At 42.6% G+C, this 19,342-nt stretch overlaps 1 protein-coding gene across 1 annotated transcript; it reads right to left on the minus strand.

The window, feature by feature from the left end:
- Positions 1–3,850: 3,850 nt before the first annotated feature.
- On the minus strand, positions 3,851–18,504 carry SERPINB2 (serpin family B member 2). The gene is made up of 8 exons (XM_036067636.2): positions 18,433–18,504; positions 14,485–14,661; positions 11,437–11,553; positions 10,002–10,130; positions 9,363–9,480; positions 5,942–6,084; positions 5,167–5,331; positions 3,851–4,828 (listed from the first exon to the last, which is right to left on the minus strand). The coding sequence occupies exons 2-8, from the start codon at positions 14,650–14,652 to the stop codon at positions 4,418–4,420; spliced, it is 1,251 nt and encodes a 416-aa protein (XP_035923529.1). The 5' UTR covers positions 14,653–14,661; positions 18,433–18,504; the 3' UTR covers positions 3,851–4,417.
- Positions 18,505–19,342: the final 838 nt, after the last annotated feature.

A 19,342-nucleotide genomic window follows, 5' to 3' on the forward strand; every position in this document is an offset into this window, starting at 1 on the left:
ATGGAACCCAGGAAACCACTCCATCCAGTCCCATGTCCATTCTCCCACCCCAGGAACAAGGGGTCTGGACCAATGTTTTAGACACAGTTGCTGAGTCAGATGCCAGTTCATCATTTTTAAATTTCCTTTTATTTCTTCCTACGAATGTTCCCTCACTCCCCCAGACTTCTTCAACAGGAAAAACCATAGTTATTGTTTTATTTTCTACAGCTGAGTGCCTGTGCGTGGTGGGGTGGTGAGGGGAGTGGGGGGAGAGGGATGGAATTGAGAACATTCCAGAGAGACTGAGGGAGAGAAGGAGCCTCTCTACTTATAACGGATTTGAAATGTTCTTCATGCACTTTGCATTTTTCTCTTCATGGGGCACACTTGTCTTCTGGTAAACTGGCTCAGAGTTTAACATTTGAAGGTTAGTGCGGAACCCAGAGCAGAGTGTTTCTCTGGATTTCACTAGGGAATGTGACTTGTGTAAGAAATTCTACTGCTCCTGCCTGCCGTGTGCTGAGCAGCTAGAAGTACCTACTGGTGCCTTCAGACTGTTATTAGCTGAAAGTATCACGTGGAGGCTGTAGATAGAGGGACTGTTCATCTTGACTGGCAGTAGTTCACCAGAAAGTGACCTGGGCTACATCAATGCACAGCATGGAGACGCTCCAGTTATTTATGTTGCATTAAATGCATCAATGGAGAAACTGCCAAACCGGCCAAGAAATGGTTTCATCTTCTCTAAAGTCACAAACTAAGTTTTACCCATTGGTTTCCCCTGAACCTTCTCCAGATTCCTTTCCCACTTACCTCTTGATTAAAATCCTTATAGATATACTACCTATGTTGATAAAATCATGGTTGTGCATTATTTTGATGCCTGTTTGGGGGTGGGCAGGGAAAGAAAAAGAGGTATTAGTATCCTAAGTTAACAACATAATTTTATCAACACAGTTTTGTTTGTTGTCATCATTTATGGCCTGCCCTATGTGTATGTGGCAATATGTACAGACATTACTAATAGGGCTATAGGGATAGGAACTATATGAATGGGGAACAGGGGTGGGAGGGATAGTTTTTGCTCTGGCCTCTTTTATGATATTGATGTTTAGACCACATGAATTTATTAGGTATTCCAAAAATTTCCAAGACAGAACTCTAGATGCATCAATAATATTCTCATAGGAATTCAGAAGAAGAGTATAAATTGAGTGGGAAGAGACAATGAGCGGATAATGGTTGCCCTATTCCTATGGGTTGCTATAAGAGAATACCAGAGACTGGGTGGTTTAAACAACAAACATTTTTTTCACGGTTCTAGAGGCTGGAAATCTGAGATCAGGGTGCCAGGCTGGTTGGGTTTTGGGTGAGGGCTTTCTTCGTGGTTCACAGTAGGCTGCCTACTCTCTGTGTCCTCATATGGTGGAGAGAGGAAGCTCTGATTCCTTATCTCCTCCTCAGGGCACCAATTACATCATGAAGATTCCACGCTCATGACTTAATCTAACCCTAACCACTGCCCAAAGGCCCCATTTCCAAATACCATCACATTAGAAATGAGGGCTTTCCATAGCACATACCCAGCCACCCCGTCCCTCCCACCCCCCACCACTCCAGCAACCCTTAGTTTGTTTCCTGAGATTAAGAATTCCTCATATCAGTGAGGTCATATGATACATGTCTTTCTCTGATTGACTTATTTTGCTCAGCATGACACCCTCCAGTTCTATCCACGTCATTGCAAATGGCAAGATTTCATTCCTTTTGATGGCTGCATAATATTCCATTGTGTGTGTGTGTGTGTGTGTGTGTGTGTGTGTGTGTGTGTGTGTGTGTATCCACATATTCTTTATCCATTCATCTGTCGATGGACATCTTGGCTCTTTCCACAGTTTGGCTATTGTGGACATTGCTGCTATAAATATCGGGGTGCACGTACCCCTTCGGATCCCTACATTTGTATCTTTGGGGTAAATACCCAGTAGTGCTATGGTGAGCGCTGTGAATTGTGCAAGACTGTTGAATCACAGATCTGTACCTCTGAAACAAATAATACATTATATGTTAAAACAAAAAAAGGAGATAGCAGGAGGGGAAGAATGAAGGGGGAGAAATCGGAGGGGGAGATGAACCATGAGAGACGATGGACTCTGAAAAACTGAGGGTTCTAGAGGGGAGGGGGGTGGGAGGATGGGTTAGCCTGGTGGTGGGTATTAAAGAGGGCACGTTCTGCATGGAGCACTGGGTGTTATACGCAAACAATGAATCATGGAACAGTACATCAAAAACTAATGATGTGTGGTAATTAACATAACATAATAATAAAAAACAACTAACTAAATAAATAAAATGCTAAAAAAAAAAAAAAAAAGAAATGAGGGCTTTCACATACATATGGGGCAGAAGAACACAAACATTCAGTCCACAGCAATGGCTGAGAGTTTCCCAGAACTGAAGCAAGATACAAGTTTCCAGATGGAAAAAATCTGCTGATGAGCAAGACAAATTTTTCAGAACACTTCTAAAAAATAGTCTTAATGCAAGGAAATATCAAAAACATCATTAGGAACACAAAGAAAATTATGAAAACTACAAGGAGAAAGAATTATCCTGACATCAACTTTCCCATCAGCAATTTTTGGTGCTAGAAGACCATAAAATCATACCACTAAAGTCTTGCAGAGTGCTTTGAGCCTCGAATTCCATGCCCATCCTCTAACTCAATAATGAGAGTGAGAAATATGGATATCTAAAGACTCAATTGTTCCCAACACTGCTACTTATCGAATTGCTAAATTATTGAAGTTCATAGAAAAATGAATCTAAACATAAGAGAATGCAAGAAGAACACTTAATTTTCAAGAATGTCTGATGTAGAGGAAACAAACCACAATTCAAGCTTTACACACCTATTTTTTTTTGTAATTTTCCAGGATTCTACATTTGACCAGCTGACAGTGAGACAGTTTTATTTCTGACAAAGATAATAAACACCAGCACTAGTACTTATTAAACTCTGTACATGCTCAGCATTCTTTGAATTGTTTATGATGTATGAATTCATCATACATCATACATACATAACCATCATGGCAACCTTATGAGAAAAGCATTACTTTTTCTAGACTGAAAACCGAAGCATAAAGAAGCACCCTTCCTGGCCCATGGTTAGACAACTCATAAGGACTAAAACTGAGCTGTAGGGGCTCAAGGGCCTGATATTACCTGCTTAGCCACCGTATTCCAGTGGGTCATCTGTCCCTGCCTTCCATCAAGGGGAGGCTGCTGCCTGGGAGACATTCTCAGAGTCCAGCCACACCCCTGCAGCCAGACTCTGCAGCCAGCTCGGACTCCCCAAACCAGACCCACCTCAGTTCTCAGGACTTAAGTCATGTTCTGCTCTGTCTCTGACCCACTCAAAGCTTTCAGCACTATCTGAAGCAAACACCCCTGAAAGAAGACATTTGTGTTTCCCCTCTTACTCTTACACCCAGCCCATCTTCCCCTTTCTGAACCCTCAGCTCAATGACCTTGACCATGATTCTATGTCTGAACCACTGGACCTGGTGTTTATTCCTGATATCCTTGAGGTTTAGCCATGAGGATCCCCAAAGGACTTTGACTCAAGCTTTTCTGAATTGCTATGCCTTTTCCTGCTATGAGAAGGCAACTCTAAACCATTTTATACACAACCCCATCCCACTCCCAACACTGGGGATCCCTGTAGGGGCAGATATCTTCTTATCTCCGTTATTCTGTTTTTTCTTGGTCCCCACAAAATGAGGCATGATGCCTGATCCCTGGGAATCAAGGTATGACAAGGCTTATGAGCTAATGACCCAATGGAATGACAACAAACAAATGGTTGTGTGCAAACACGTTTATTTTTTTTATGTAGTTGTAATTTTATAAGTTATAGACACATCTATGTGATACATAATGCTAGAAATGCACATAACATATTTTCCTGTTGTTCAATGCTTTCTTCTAGGTATTTATTATAAAAGGGCATGGAAAGGACAACCACTCATCCCTCATTATACAAACAAGTAAATGCCCTTTTTTAGATAGAAAAATAACTGATCATCTGCTTCTGTAACTATCAGCTATATAAAACTGACAGTGAACAATAATTAAGGCCATTCTATAAAATAATAAATAATACGGTAAAAGTAAATGCTATACAATAAACAGATAGTAAAGAAGACCTAACTGGAGCACCATTCCGCTTAGGAGACCAAATGATTAATAGGCTTGCAACGTTATGGCGGACAGCTGTCTAGTGATTTCTGTACTTATCATTAGTATGTAGTAGGAGTTGTTCAGAAAAAAGCAGAAATGTGTAGGAAAAGCCTCTAAATTTTTGGCATTTATTGCAATTCACGGAGGCTTACAGCTCATACTATGAAATCCTGTGCAGAAACAGAACTTGTCAATTTTCGGGTGAGGTAAACCGGCCAAAAAAGAGGATGTTCTTGGTGATTTTGTGCACGATAAAGAAGAGGAAAGGATGGTCTGCCACAAACTGTGGACCTCCGTGGCCAGTCCTCCCCGACAGAACTGCCCCGGTGCCGGCAGCTGCTTCCGTGCCCTCCTCGTTCACGTCCACGGTGGCTTGATGGAACACTTGGGACAGAAACAGGTCATTGGTGTCAGACATTCCTGAGAAGTTAGCCTGGCTCGGGCTGAAGGCTTCCTCCATGCCCATGCTCCTGAGGATGGATCTGAGTTCATAGCGCTCTTCTAATTTGAACTGGGGGAGGTACACCTCCACATCATCTTCAGCTAGCACGTCTTCACTGGTCCACTTAATGAATTTATCGTAGGTTATTTCACTTTCCAACTACAAATCCAAAATTTAAAAAAAAAAAAAAAAAGCCCGTAAGTACTCAGAAAAGAAGGCAAATAACATGTAAGTCTCATGTTAACAATCAATGATTGTAACTTTGCCATATTGTGGGTGATATAAAAATGTAATACGCTGGTAAAATATTTGCAAGAACGTAGCATGTGTGACATATTTTCACGCTCTGAAAGGGTGAGACATGAACGTTTATTCTCAACCAATTCACATGTTTCTGTGAGGAGCTGCATACCATTTTCTAGACCTGTAGACATGTTTATCATGAAAGGTGAGTTTAGCTCCAGAGGTTTCAAACAATCCAAGCTGGAATGGCTTACCAACTCCAAGCCAGTGGACACATCACCAATTTCATCTGGAAGCAACAGGAACATGCTGACGCCTCCAGCGTACGGGAGTTCCAGAATCTGAGTCTTCAGGGCATCTATGTACCCAATGTTCAGCTCTTTATGCAAGTACATCATTTGTACAGGTTTGCGCTGAGTCTAAAATTATTAAGAAGTAAAATATGAAAGTTGATACTAAGATGTCAGGAGATTTACAATTAGACATAAAAGAGAAATAGATTCTGCTTTAGTGTTGAAGAAATACGTTCTTAAAAATCAACAAAATAAATTATTTATACCTTACAGTTGCTCTTATTAGCCTTATCATGATTCCATCTATTATTAAGATGGACAACAATTATAATTTTAATAATACAAAAATATTTGTTCAGCACCTGCCATGGGCCAAGAACTCTGTGAAATCTCACTGAATCCTTACAATAGCCAAGTTTTACTGACTAAAAAATGGAATTCCCAGAAGATAAATAAGGTCATAGATGGTTACTAGTAGAACCTTAGTGGTAGAACCTACAACTGCATCCAGAATTATGTAATTACAAAGTCCATGGTCTTCACCATCACTCATATGGCCTCTCAGAAAATTACTGAGCGATACTCAGTAGCTTGAAGGAGTCAACCAACTGTCCAATGTGCATAATTTATGACTAACAAGTCATGCAGGAACATGAGTGGCCTCTAACTTTTCTTTTTCTGTCTTGGCCAAGGTCCTAAAATACATGCTAGGAAAATCCATCTTGTTGTCTCATACCGCGTTCACACGGAAAGGATAAAGTCCATTTAATTTCTTCGCAAATGGAGTTTTCCACTTTCCTTTGAAGTAGACAGCATTCACCAGGACCATCTTGGTGTCCCCATCTACAGAACCTTCAGGTAACAAGTCTGGGATTTTGCCTACAGAAAACATGACATATGTTTAGGGTTTGTGACCAAGAACTGTGATGTTATTATGATTTGAATCTCTTGAGTCACCATCAAACTCAGCATCTACATTTGTCAGATTCTGCAGAGGTGATGATCTCAAGCTCGAGTTCTTCTCACAATTTATTTAAAGCATAAATAAAGCAGACCACCTTTCTCAGAAGGTTTGCAAAGTCCAAGAGAAAATGAAGAAGTAATGCATTTAAAATTTAGAATGACTATCAAACATGGAAAGATTTTCACCTCCTTTTGTGTTGTTTTCTCAAAGTTTTGCGCTCCCTCTAGATCTGATCCAGACAATATATGGGTCTGACCCACTGATTCATTCAAAAACTTTTTTTTTTAAGTCGTGCTAGACCTACAGTAGGAGAAAGGAAGAATTGCCTTGGAGGGGCTGAGAATATTGGAAGAGGTATTCAAAATCAGCAGTGAAACAATGTGTCAGAAATCCTGTAGCAGAATGCAAAGTACTGTGGCAGTGCAGAGAAAGAAGGGTCTCAGGAATTATAACATCCAAATGTGGTAGTTAACAAAAAAATGGCTTAAGAAATAGCCCATTTACAGTTACTACCCGCTCTATAATTTTTCAACTGCTCAAATACATTATTTTTCTTAATCCTGACAACTATTCTATTGGGGTATCCCTAGTGTCATTTTACACCAAAAGATCCCCCGCTGAGAAAGGTTAGCAGTCTCCTCAAAGTCACAAAGTGGTAAAATGGTCAGGATTCTGTGTCGACCTCCACCACCTCCGTATCCTACTGACAGACACAGGACTAATATAAAGGTCAGTGTAATCTGACCAGCTTCCATATATCCATTCAATATATCCCCCAGGCAATTAAAACTCCTGGTTACTATTGAAAATTGCTATGGCTTTACTTAACTTTGTGATGTAAATGACAGAATTCACGTGATCATAATAAATAAAACAGACAATTCCCTCAAATTATTACAAAATTTGGTAAAGCAGTCAGCCCAAAGGATGACAAGGGATTTTGGCAACACAACTGCTTGATTCACGGCCACTGAAGACAATGCTTAGAGAGAAAACGAATTTGTGCTGTTCTCAGAAAAGCAGAACTTCTACATGTCTCTTGAATTCTGCAGTCAGTTTTTACTTTCACTTCTGTTAAACTTCACTTTCCCTGATTCCTGTGTCAGCGGCTTGTCAGTATTTTAGAACAGTAATTTCGAAATCGGTTATAGAAATGAAGAACAAAAGTAGAACAACTATTTTCAGAGAAACAAAAATATTTTATAAGTTCTACAGAACTTGGTTCGTGTGCTTTTTCCCAGTATGGGAGCTAAGAAACTAAGACACCAAACTATTCCTTGAAACAAGGTTTTAAACATTGGAGTTAGAGGAGCATTTACTTTTTGCCTACATTATCAAACAAACTCTTTAAACACCCAAATAAGGAATTCAGAATTAGACTAAGGATCAAAGAAGAGGAACCCCCAGTTTCACCACTAAATGGTAGTGCAATCTTGAACAAGTCATTAACCCCTCAGGGACCACGAGTCCACAACCATAAAGGGGCAAATTTGGATAAATTATCTCCAAGGACCTTTCTGGTCCTAACAGCTCATAAATCTATGAAATACCAGGACAATTCACCTTCGTAATAATCTCTGTGTTTTTCTTCCTAGAAATCCATCTATATGTTGCTAGCCAGCAATTTACAACCTATAATTCTACCTGGAGATTTGGGAGAATGAAGGATTTTCATTATCAGCCAAAGACTGTGCTAATTTTTGTGGGGACCCAGGAGAAGGGTGACATATTGGCCCTATCCTCAAATAATTTTAGTCTATATGGGATGGCAAAGCAAACAAAATAAAATCAGTTCAGTCACAGTGGAAGGCTGCATAAGGTGAACGTTAACAGGAGTCATGAAGCTAACAAAGCACCAAAGGGGTGGAGAAGAGACGAGTGGCTGGGAGATACCTTGAGGAAAGGCTAGGACCTCGGTTTGCCCCTTAAATTAAACTCTGACATTAAGGAATGCATAAGAAGCAATGATGGAGGTAGCAACCGAGAGCTCAGGGGCCAGCAGTCGTCCAGCACGGTCTGTTGGATTATTAAGAATTCAAAAGTCAAAGCGAAGAGTAAGATCTTCTGCAGAGGCCAGCTGGAGGGCAGTGACACTCTTTCTGTGTGGGGACGTGGGGACGTGGGGACATGGGGACAGCAGGACAAGTGTGTGAGGTCAGTCACCTCTGCAGTCTCATCCCCTCTCCTGTGCTCTACACTCGAGTCCAGCCAATCGGCACTCCCTGCCCCAGGGGGCCAAGCTCTCTCACCTCTGCATCTTGGCACATCTGTGCACTGTGTCTAGAACTCTCTCCCCAGGCACCATGCCCTTAGCCTGCCCAGCTGCAGCCCATCCTCCTAATGATGATGCAAACACTTCTTATTTCAGGGAGACTCCTCCCGTCCTGACACCAGAGGCAAGCGCCTTCCTCACGTGCTCCCATGCAGTGTCCTGTATGTCCCCATAAAAGCACCTGTGACCACCTGACAGCCATCGCCGACTGAACTGAACGCCTCCCCTATACTGTAAGTTCTAGGGTGGCAGGGTCCGGTTCTGTTTCATTTACAGAACGTGTACAGTGCCTGGCGCAAAATATACGGTGGATTAACCACTGTTCACTGAAGGACTGAATTCAACAACAATGAATGGATGATTTAGTTAAGTATGAGTCCTGGTAAAAAACAAAAGTGAGGCAGGAGCCCGTGAAAGATTTAGGGACATGAGCTGCAATAGTAGAAAGTGGTTTAGCAGGGACCAAAACACCCTCACAGCAGATAGGCTCAGAATGGTGAAAAACAGGTAAAATAAGTTTCTGATCCCTCCTTCTCTGTTGCCAAGGGTCTCACACCAGTTACTCAGTGGAGGGTCATGACTTTTTTCTTTGTTTTTGTCCACAGCGGATACAGAGCACAATTATTTCAATACTGGTATTTCCTACATTGGAAGACGGGTCTGCCTGCTTTCATATTTCCATCCTAAGGTAATATCCAAAATCAGATTATTTAAGTACTGAACACATGTCTTCCTATAGTAGACCTATTTTTTCTCACTTAAAACACCACTCAGCTAAACGAGAATCAGGTTACATTAACCAAAAGAATTAAGGTGAGGTGAATTTTAAGGGAGTTAGGGCCAAGTGCAGGAATGATTTTTTGAAAAAATAGATCAAATGTTCCTAACTGAAAAGAACAGGAAATATTGCTTTCGTTTTACCTTTGGTTTGAGTCTTGACCCAGGAATTAATCTTTTTTCTGGTTTCTTCAGCACATTCTAGGAAGTCGACGGCCTGGGGTTCAGTAGAGTAGTATTTCTTGGAGAGTTGCATATATTCCTTTAAAGCAAGAAACGGGCCAAAGGTGACACAGAATACATACTGAAAAAGACTTGGTGTAATTGTAAATCATGGGCTTCTTGTCAAGACTTGGGGTGCGGGGGTTAAGGGGCTGAGGTAGGGGAAGGGGTGGAGGGTGGCTATGGGGGGCTGGGAGGCTGAAAGAGGAAATAGTGTGGATTAAAAGTGCTCCGTTGATCCCCTTGCCCACACTCATTTGCCCTCCTGCACTGTGCATTATAGACGCTGAGTAGGGGGTGAAAGCTGGCTCGTGGGTAGCGTTTCTGGAAATCACTGTTCCCCCAGCTTTAGCAGTCACTCTGCACACGGGGCCTTTGCAGCCGTGGAGGGAGCTCCCAACCACAGGATCATGCGCAACAGCAGCTGTGACCCAGGGCGTTTGGAGCCTCAGGGAGCTGGTGTGGAATTCTGACTCTCCTTGTGAATCACAGACAGAAGCTTTGAAGGTGACCTCATTGCACACTGGGGGCCCTGCCATTTCAATTGCAGGTTTCACTTACTTCCTTGAATCTCGAAGACTTCTCTCCAAACAGCTTATTGACGCTCTCCAATAAATACTCCCCTGTGGATGCATTGATCGCAGAGCTGAGAGAGCGGAAGGATGAATGGATTGCAGCTCCAGCTTGTGCCTTAAACAGAAAGGAGGGATCTCTTTATGCAACAGGACGGCTAAACAACATACTTCGTGAGTAAATGTATTTTTTTCAGGGCAACAATAAAATGCTGTATTAATGCACACGTAGAATTTTCTGACACTTTAGAGGAATCTCTGAGGAAATACTTTTGATACAGTGCATTAAACTCATAAGGTAATGTTTTACTTGTTTCAAATTTTGCTTACCTACAGATTGTATTTAACCTTGAAGTAACCAATGTCCTAGAAGAAAGTGAGGCTTCTTTTGTAATTTCCTAAACTTCAAGGTCTCTAAGGGATTTTATTATATTAAAACGTTACCAAAGAAATATTCTAGAAAAAGTTAACATATGTCTGAAAGTGCCCATTAAAGGGTAGTCTGTACGGTGGGAAATCTGGGTTTTAGAAAGCCATGAAAAATGTAGGTGAATTCCAGTCCTCAGCCCGGAGTTTGTAAGCATGATGACAGACACAGGGCTCGGTCACGCAACAGCCAGCAGCGGGTGAAGCCGAGGACAGAGCCCTGCAGATGGACTTCCAGGTGTCACAGGAGACCTGGCTGGATCGCCACCTTGATGGGGCCCTCTGCACCTCCTCCAGCCCATAATTCCCTGGGCAACGGGCAGATGGAGCTGCATTCTAAGAAGGAAGCTATGGGAGATCTCCCCCTACCTAACCCACGAGCGTATTATGGAAGTTGCTCATCAATAGGATTACATCTATGTCCAGATCCGATAAGTTAGCTGGAGAGCTGATGTTTAAGGAAATATTGAGAAAAGATATTAATTAGTACCTGAGATAGATAGATGATGAATAGATATGTACATACATACATACATACATGGACAGGTGATAAATAGATAAATAGAGGGGTTGAGAGGGATATCTAAGGGTCAGTGGTCTCTCATGAAGTCATTGGGCCTGACCTACCCCATTCCTCAATTGCTTGTCACTCTTTACCTTCTTCCACCTAGAAATCTGCATCCATGCATGTGTATTCTAGGAGTTGCTACCATGATTTCAGAATAAATTATACATGCCCAACTAATGACAGAGCGGTATGATTAAATCTAGAAACAGTTTTTGACCTAAAAGTCCTGAAGTCTAGATTCTATTCTGGCCCTGCCCATATTTATCTGTGTGCCCATAGGATATTTATTTAAGGGCTCTGAGTCTTAGTTTTCTTTCTATGAATGAGGGAAGTTGTACTAGGTTCCTTCCCTGTCTACTATTGTGACTTTAAGACAAGAAGATTCTAGAAATAAAATGCAAAAGAAATGATGAACCAATGAGTCAGATACCTGCAAAATAGCCTCAGGATAAGTGCCCTTCCGGATCTGCTGCATGAGTTCACAACCTGTGAGGTTCTCCAGGGTCCCTGGGGTCTTCTGGGCTCCAACTTTGTCAAACTGAAACACCTACATTTGGAATTAGAGAGAACATATTTATGAGAGTGTTTTCCTGCTAGATTACTTCACCTTTAAACCAATGGCACTCAGGTACCTCTTAGCGGTCCTATCTACTTCCCTGCCTTTGTGTCTTGGAATCAAGCACAGATATCCTTTATACATAATATGTAAGTGTCTGCAACTGAAATTTCCCTCACAAGAAACAGCTTGAGTTATTTTATACTAATCCATATACTGGCCATTTTGACAATAATTGGTTATTATGAGATGATTTATAACCTTTTCACTAAAGTATCTAAATTATCATCCAACCCATAAATGGCCTTGATAAAAAAATGCCAGTATTTTGAAGAAAGTAATAAGGTTAATTCACGACCTTGTATGTCTCTGTCTTTTCAATGGCCTTATCTATTATCCACTTTTAATCTGTCAAAAACTACAAGCCCAAGTTAGTTTAAGCATAAACACGGTTACTCACTATTAACAGGGATCCCATAAAATATTGGCATATGCTGCATTACACATAGAAACCAACATCCATGTGGGAGACAGGGGACCGGGTTCAGATGATGTAAGTGGCAGATCCAGAAAACACAGTGAACCTGGCAGGTGAAGGCTGGTCCTGTGAAGCTGCCTCAGGATCCTTCCCAGCATGACAGCTTTCTAGCCTGGCCTCTCCGGTCTCAGCACCCCCAAGCTGGCCCTGCACCCAGGCCTCCCCCCAAACTCCCACATCCTTTGGGTCCCATTGGGCCCGCGTCACATCCCTTGTGAGGCCCGTGGTGAGGAGGAACTTATCTGGTCAATGGATTGATAGTGGGGACTCTGCTGACAAAGGAAACGCAAGCTTGTCCAGCCAGGTCGTGAGCTTCTGGGTTGGCAGGACAGGTGTTAGGGGCTACGGGATCTTTCTCTGCTCTTCCGATTATATGTCATAAGTCCCATCTAACACTCTGAAAAGAAGTGGCCCTACTCTGCCCTCACAGAAGGGAGGAATATTTCTTGAAACAGCTTTTCTGGTTTTTGTCCCTTCTAAGGAAGTTGATCCTTAAAAATCAAGAGTCTCCTGGCTAGCCCTAAAGACTTGCTGAATCGCTGCAAAAGCCCCCACAGAAATGGGGGATGGGAGGGGACCCTGGGCCATGCGGAGGCCACGGGGTAAATAGAGGCAGGCACACTGCCCAGCCAGGCAGTGGAGCCCCGGCAGGCCCGGGGCTTCATCCTGAACATAAGAGCCTTCCATGTCTCCCTTCCTTCCCACTACAACACCGTGAATTTACCAGTCACACCAAGTCCCAGCCATGGGGCCTCTTCCCAGCCCCGCTTCCTGGTCTGTAAAATGAGTATGGGAATCACAGCCTCTAGCTCATAGCGTCGTGCAGCATGTGGGCAAATTCACAGAACGCTCTGGGGCACCTGGCTAAGGTGCCGAGGGGCACCAGCTGCTGGAACAGATACAGCTCCCAGACGCTCTGCGGGTTAACTCCAATCTTCACACCTGTCCTCCAGGCTGGGCAGTTTTCATTCCCATTGTATAGATGAGAAAGCTGAGGCTCAGAGAGTTCTGGCGCCTTCCCTCACAGAGCTAGTAAAGAGTGGTGAAGCCACCACTCCACACAGCCTGGCCTGTCCCCAGTCTGCCCTTCTTCCTCCAAGCCAAAGAGCCCCTCTTCTTTTTAGCAGGTAATTAACCACCTTTTCCTTCGAATTGTAAAATCAGTACATGCAGCAGAGTTACAGGAAAACAATATCACATCTTTGCACGGACCCACATGCTTGAAGCACTTTCTAGACACAGAAAAGCTGTCTGTGCCCAGAGTGACCAGTACGTTCCTTCGCCTCTGGTGTCAAAAATCTCTTTTTTTTTAATTTCAACAACCTAGAGTACTTCATTTCTCATTCTCCCTCACAATACGTTGCTTCTGCTCCCTTTACAGTTAAAAAATTAAGACCCTGATGTTTTCTGAAGTTTGCCACGCAGTTCAAGTTTCCCCCTGCCCAAGGGGAAGAGAGTAAAGGGGAAGGAGAATTGCCAAATGGTGCTGGTATCAGGGTTGAGCAACTGAGTTTTGTTGTAAGCCTGGATGTTTAAACTGCCACACACACAGGGAGGGGTGCCTTTTACCTCCTGACCTCGTGCAGTGAGATTGGCTAATCCTCCCTGTGAACCACCTCAAACCCGGCCCACGGTAAATGGGTCACCGTGCACCAGCAAAGGACATCTGTAGGCTCAGGCGCGGTTCTCCTGGGAACCCCAAAGTGGCCGGGGGCGTTCTGGTGTGACTGAGAGCACGGTGTGTGCTTGTGAGAAAGCAGGGCCTCTAGCTCAAGCACACAATGTCAACATTTGTGGCTCTGCGAATCTGAAAGAATCTTAATTATATGATGACCCTATCCGGCTCACTGACCTAGGACAAAACAGGAGCAGGTGCTTTTTAAATGCGTTGAATTCATCCCACTGGAGCCCTGTGGTATATGGTGGATTTCCAAGGCCCCAGGCTCAGTGAAAGAGTCCCCTGACTGAGCTTGTGTCCCTTCACCAAGGACTGAAGCCAGAGGCCTTGACAGAAAGACCTCACAATGCTCCCGCACACCCTGTCCACCCTGATTTTGAAAACTGGCCATCAGGCCAGACGCCATTTTGCTGACGTGAACTCACGGGGGTGATAATATGGCTGAGGCCCTCTGAAGTCACACCGCTCTCCTCACATCTCCAGCAGTGTGGTGACCTCAGCTGTTCATGACACTCTCCGCTATCTACAGTTGAGAGTTTTCATGGTTTAGTTGTTTTATAGATTTGAATCTGGGGGACTTGTGTGGTAATGGCATGTGACAACTAGTGACCTTGGTAAAGTCAAGCTACCTGAAGCATAAAATTGTGATTCTATAAATCCATTCAGGAGGGACCCAGTCCTGGTTTGGAGTTTTAACGACACTCACCTTGGCCATTTGATGTGCAGTGTGGCCCCCAGCACCCAGGTAGACCATGGCCATGGTGGACGAGATGCTCCACGGAGAGAAGAAGAGATTTGGGGTGGCACTAGTATTTGCCAGATGCTTGAAAAAATTGAGGGCGAAGATTGTGTTGGCCACATAAAGGTCTTCCATTGTTTCAATCTGGAAGGAAAGTGAGGAAGAAAGAAAAACAGCTCTGAAAGATGACTCAACATTTTGGGTGATGTCGGCTGAGTAGTACCTGGTATACTCTGCACAGGGGTTCCCTCTCTGTTCTTCCTTCAGGGAACAACGTGAACTAGAGCCCAGATGGCATCATGGTCATGTGACCTGTGCAGCCTCACGGGGCTCCAGGTCTCGAGTGATGCTCTGCTGTCACCAACTTAAAATTCTTAAGAATTTTGAACAAGGGGCCCTGCATTTTCCTTTTGTACTAGATCCTGTAGCTGATCTTGAGATGCAACAAACAGTTAAATGATGAGTAGGGATGCTCCATATAATAATCATAATAACAGCAATGACAATGAATAGCATTTATTAGATTCTTACTGTATAACGGATGCTGTTCTAAACATTCTACCAACCATTTAATTCTTGCCAAAACCCTATGAGAAAGGCACTGTTATTCGTTTTATGAAGGAAGAAACTACAGCACAGAGGATCAAGAAAGTGACCAGTGTCACCCAACTATAAGGCATGGAAGCCAGATGGGTGGCCTCCAGGGTCATGTTTTCAACCTCTGGGCTGCATCTGCAAATATCCAGCACACACATGGGCAAATACAAGCATATTCAAACACATTCTTTTTGGCCCCAGTTGAGATTGTCCATCTTCTTTCAGATTCCCTATTTCTAGAAGTGGCTTAGATTCATCATTTGAGGGTTAGTATTTTTACCCAGCTCCTACCTCCTGTCCCCCCTCTCCCCCTACACACACACCTACATCCACAGCCTGCAATAAAACAGCTTTCCACGCTAAGGAGTTCAGTACGGGGTGGGGGGGGGGGCAGTGCGTGGCGGGTGCTGGAATGGCCACCTGCTTCTCCTGCCCCGCCACCCCCCAGCAGGGAAATCCATTTCAGGTAGCACTGCGTGCAATGAACACGAAACAGACACACACACACACCCTATTACCACCTGAAGATAAAGGACAGACACACCTTCCATGACCCAAGTCTCCGTGTGAAGTGGAAAGCATGGACACACCCAAGGTATGTGTGGGTATCTGTTGGTACTGGCCAGTGATCATTTTTCTGGCTGTGTGTTATGCTTTCAGGGTGGCTTAAAACACACCCTATAATTACCAAAATACATAAATATACCAAATGACGCTGATGCTCATCCCACAGGAACCTTTGTGACAGTGGCTTCCCAGAGCTGAGGAGGGGCGGAGGGAGGCCCCGAGGTGAGGGACGTCCTCATCAGGAGGCTTGGCTCACTCAGCAGGCTTCCCAGCAAGGGCCAGCACTCCCTTCCCTCCTCAATCCAGGGCAGTCTTAGGGGAACACTTGGTTCATGAACACTTCTTTTTAAGAAAATCATTGCAATTTGTATCAAAATGTCTCATTTGAAATACCATCCAATTGTATTTTATTGAGACAAAACTGTAAATTAAGCAAAATTTGTCCCTGAAACCACCTCTTCTCGTTCAATCCTCACAGGATCTAAAGCAGTAGATACTGTTATCTTCATTTTATAGGTTACCTCCTGACGCTCAGAGAGGTTAAGTAACTTGCAGAAGGTCACAGAGCTTCTATGCAGTGGTGCAGGGATTCGAGCCTAGGTCTGCTTCAGGAACCCACTCGATCCACACTGCCTCACACTCTCTCTTCTGCTGGTGGTGAACTTCACTATTATGTGTAAGAGTTTAGGCAGGTTACTAGCTTGAGAAATGCTAGATAGAGGAAATAAAAATAGGAAGGTAGCAAGTCTGTAATGCTCCTAGAAGGCGTATTAAGTAGGAAGAAAAAAAACAAACAAACCCCGCTAGTGTTTTTTTTTTTTCTCGCTTCATCACTGAGATTAGGTTAACTTGGGTGGCTCACACATTTGTTTCCCCTTCCTTCTACCGATTTAAAATTGTCTTGAAACTAATTAGTCTTACTGGGCAGATCATTTTTGTAAATTACCTCAGTAACATTTTGGATACAAACTGAGAATCAATATCATAAATAAAACATATCTCTCTCCTCATGTGAAGAAAATAAGGGCTCAGAACCAGAAAAGTAACTGCAGGCTGCTCCTAGACCGAATCCTTTAGAGTATCCTGCGTTATCAGTCACTCTGACTCTAACAAAATGTAAGTGTTAAACTATCAGAGAGGCTTTTGATAGATTTCTGGTGACTTTATAAAGGAAAAAAGTACATAAGGACAGAATTAAATTGTCCCAGATATGTTTACTTCTTTTAAAAATAGTCTACTTTTTATTCTTTAAATACAGTGAAATAACTGTATTCAACATAAAAAAATAATATCTCATGTTTATATTGCAGTTACCAAATTCCTTCAGCAGCACTGTTTTTGTTTAATTTGTGTTATTACCTGCCCAGGAAAACCTAGTGATTTCTTGTTACAAAAAATATGGAGATGTAGATTGCACAGCTAGTTAGCTTCAGAGCCTAGACTGAATCTCAGCTTTCTGATTCTGAGTCTGGTGATTTTCACATGAGGTCTGAGAAGTTTGCAGTCTTAGAAATCTATGAAGGCACATATGGCAAGTTTCTTCTCAGACAACTCACGCCTTACCTTTAGGTGGGAATCTGCCTGAGACAATGTACAACTGAAGTCACAGAATGATGCCAAATAGCATCATCGCCCAAAACAGGTGATACCTGTTGTGAGTTTCTTACCACTAAAATTTTAAAAAATTGTTTCATTAACTTCCGAATATCATGCTACTAATTAAGGCTTAATATTATCACGAGGAAGAATAAATGGAGAGCATACGTGGGGCTGGGCTCCAAGATATCTGTGTCACTTCCTGCCCCACGAGTTAACAAACGTGCCCCAAAACTCAGCACATGTCATCAGGAAGCTGGGAGGTGCCCCCAGGGGCCACTACGGCCCTCTTCTTGTTGGCGCTGGATGCTAGATTTGAGTCTGTTGTGGCATTTAAAACAATTTTTTTTGCGACAACATAGTGCAAATATTTAGAAATTGACCACAAAAATCAATGAAAACAAAGAGAAAATAGTACCTTCGAGGAAACATCCCATCCAAACTTAGCACATTCTCCCCCAACAAAATTAAAAGCAGTTCCTGTTATTTGATGATTTTCATAATGAATGAGTGTCTGTTTATGGGTATTAAATGATTTATTAAACCTGAAGTAAATCTGAAGTAATTTCAGTCAATCCAACAACTAGTTTGGCAAATTTTTCTCTTCCACTAAATTGACCAATTATTGAACTAAATTCAATAAACATAAGGTGGGGTTGAACAGACCCAACTCAGATTGCTGCTGAATTTCTGTAATCTCTGATAGCTTTAGATACTTTCATCTTTCTTATTTTTATTATATTTATATACAACTTATAGATTACTTTCATTGCTTAAATTACTGTCTGTTAATTGATCTAGCCATTTCCATCCAATTCAGTGTCAAAACCCTAGTTAGTAAAGAATATACATATTCTAACCTGTTCGATAAAATCAACATCTCAACTTGATTGGTCGCTTTAGTTTAGCTAATGTTACACAGGCATCTGCTGGCTTCTGAGATTCAAGATTAAGCCTTACTACAAATTTAATTCAAATCTTGACCTAAAATATTTTCACTTAAAAGAAATCTAAACAAGAAAACACCATGACATTTTTACTCATCTTCTAAAGACATCCCACACCTTAATTTTCATTATCAATAATCCCGGTACAAAGGAAGAGGGGGAAAAAAATGAAAGCCTGTTTCCACGGCCACAGAAATCACTGAAATACCTGGTTATTCCCGGAGGCGCTGCTGACAAGGAAGCTTCCTCAGAGAACTACCGTAGTGCACGCGGGAAGAAGACTGGTTTTATAAAGCTCTGCCCCTCCCACAGAGCATTTTTTTTCCCCGCTCTCTTTCTAATCTGTATCCTTTGAGTGATTCAACATTTTACTCAGAACGACATCACTATTATAAAAATGCTTGTTTGCTAAGGCACCATTTAAGAAATTTGTTCAGAGGATGACGTCATTCAGAAACTTAAGAATTTGGCAATACTTACACATGCCTGTTAAAATTAGCTGAAGTTTATCAGCCCGTTTCAAGTGTCCCCCTCTGTACCTATGCCCAAGGACAGTGCCGAATTCTGCAATAACCCTTCTATCATTGCACGGGGATGGCTCGTGGGTTGCAATATTTAAAGACAACAGAGAGGAAGAGAACCACTATTTTTCTTTCTTGGAGATTCTCTATTTTAAACTGTTTTAGATTTCTCAAAGTAGAATTTCCTAAATAATTCTGGGTTCCACCCAAATCTCCTGCCACCAGCCACACCCAAATAACTTTCTATTTGCCAGTTTCCAACACAGATCTTATCTTTTATTATACAGAGAAAATCCACTGTGTACTTGAAATTGACTTTTAACTCTAGGATCATGCTGTTGAAAACTTGATTGAAAAAAATCACTAGGTGGGGGCACCTGGGTGGCTCAGTCCGTTAAGCATCCCACTCTTGATTTCCGCTCAGGTGGTGATCTCAGGGTCATGAGATTGAGCCCTGAGGCGTCAGGCTCCATGCTGAGCAGAGAGTCTGCTTAAGATTCTCTCTCTCTCCCTCTCCATGTGCCCCTCCCCACCCCTGTCACGAATGCCCATGCTCAATCTCTTAAAAAAAAAAAAAAAGCAGTCTAGAAAAAAAAA

This window comes from Halichoerus grypus, chromosome 13 (genome assembly GCF_964656455.1).
Source record: "Halichoerus grypus chromosome 13, mHalGry1.hap1.1, whole genome shotgun sequence".
NCBI lineage: Eukaryota > Metazoa > Chordata > Mammalia > Carnivora > Phocidae > Halichoerus > Halichoerus grypus.

What these genes read in the sequence shown, in the direction of transcription:
- SERPINB2 (XM_036067636.2), bottom strand. Translation starts at nt 14,652, where the DNA reads ATGGAAGACCTTTATGTGGCCAACACAATCTTCGCCCTCAATTTTTTC. An exon ending in CTGCACATCAAATGGCCAAG is followed by an intron (nt 11,554 to 14,484) that starts GTGAGTGTCGTT and finishes TTCCAAATGTAG; the next exon opens with GTGTTTCAGTTTGACAAAGT. An exon ending in TGTCCACTGGCTTGGAGTTG is followed by an intron (nt 4,829 to 5,166) that starts GTAAGCCATTCC and finishes TTGGATTTGTAG; the next exon opens with TTGGAAAGTGAAATAACCTA.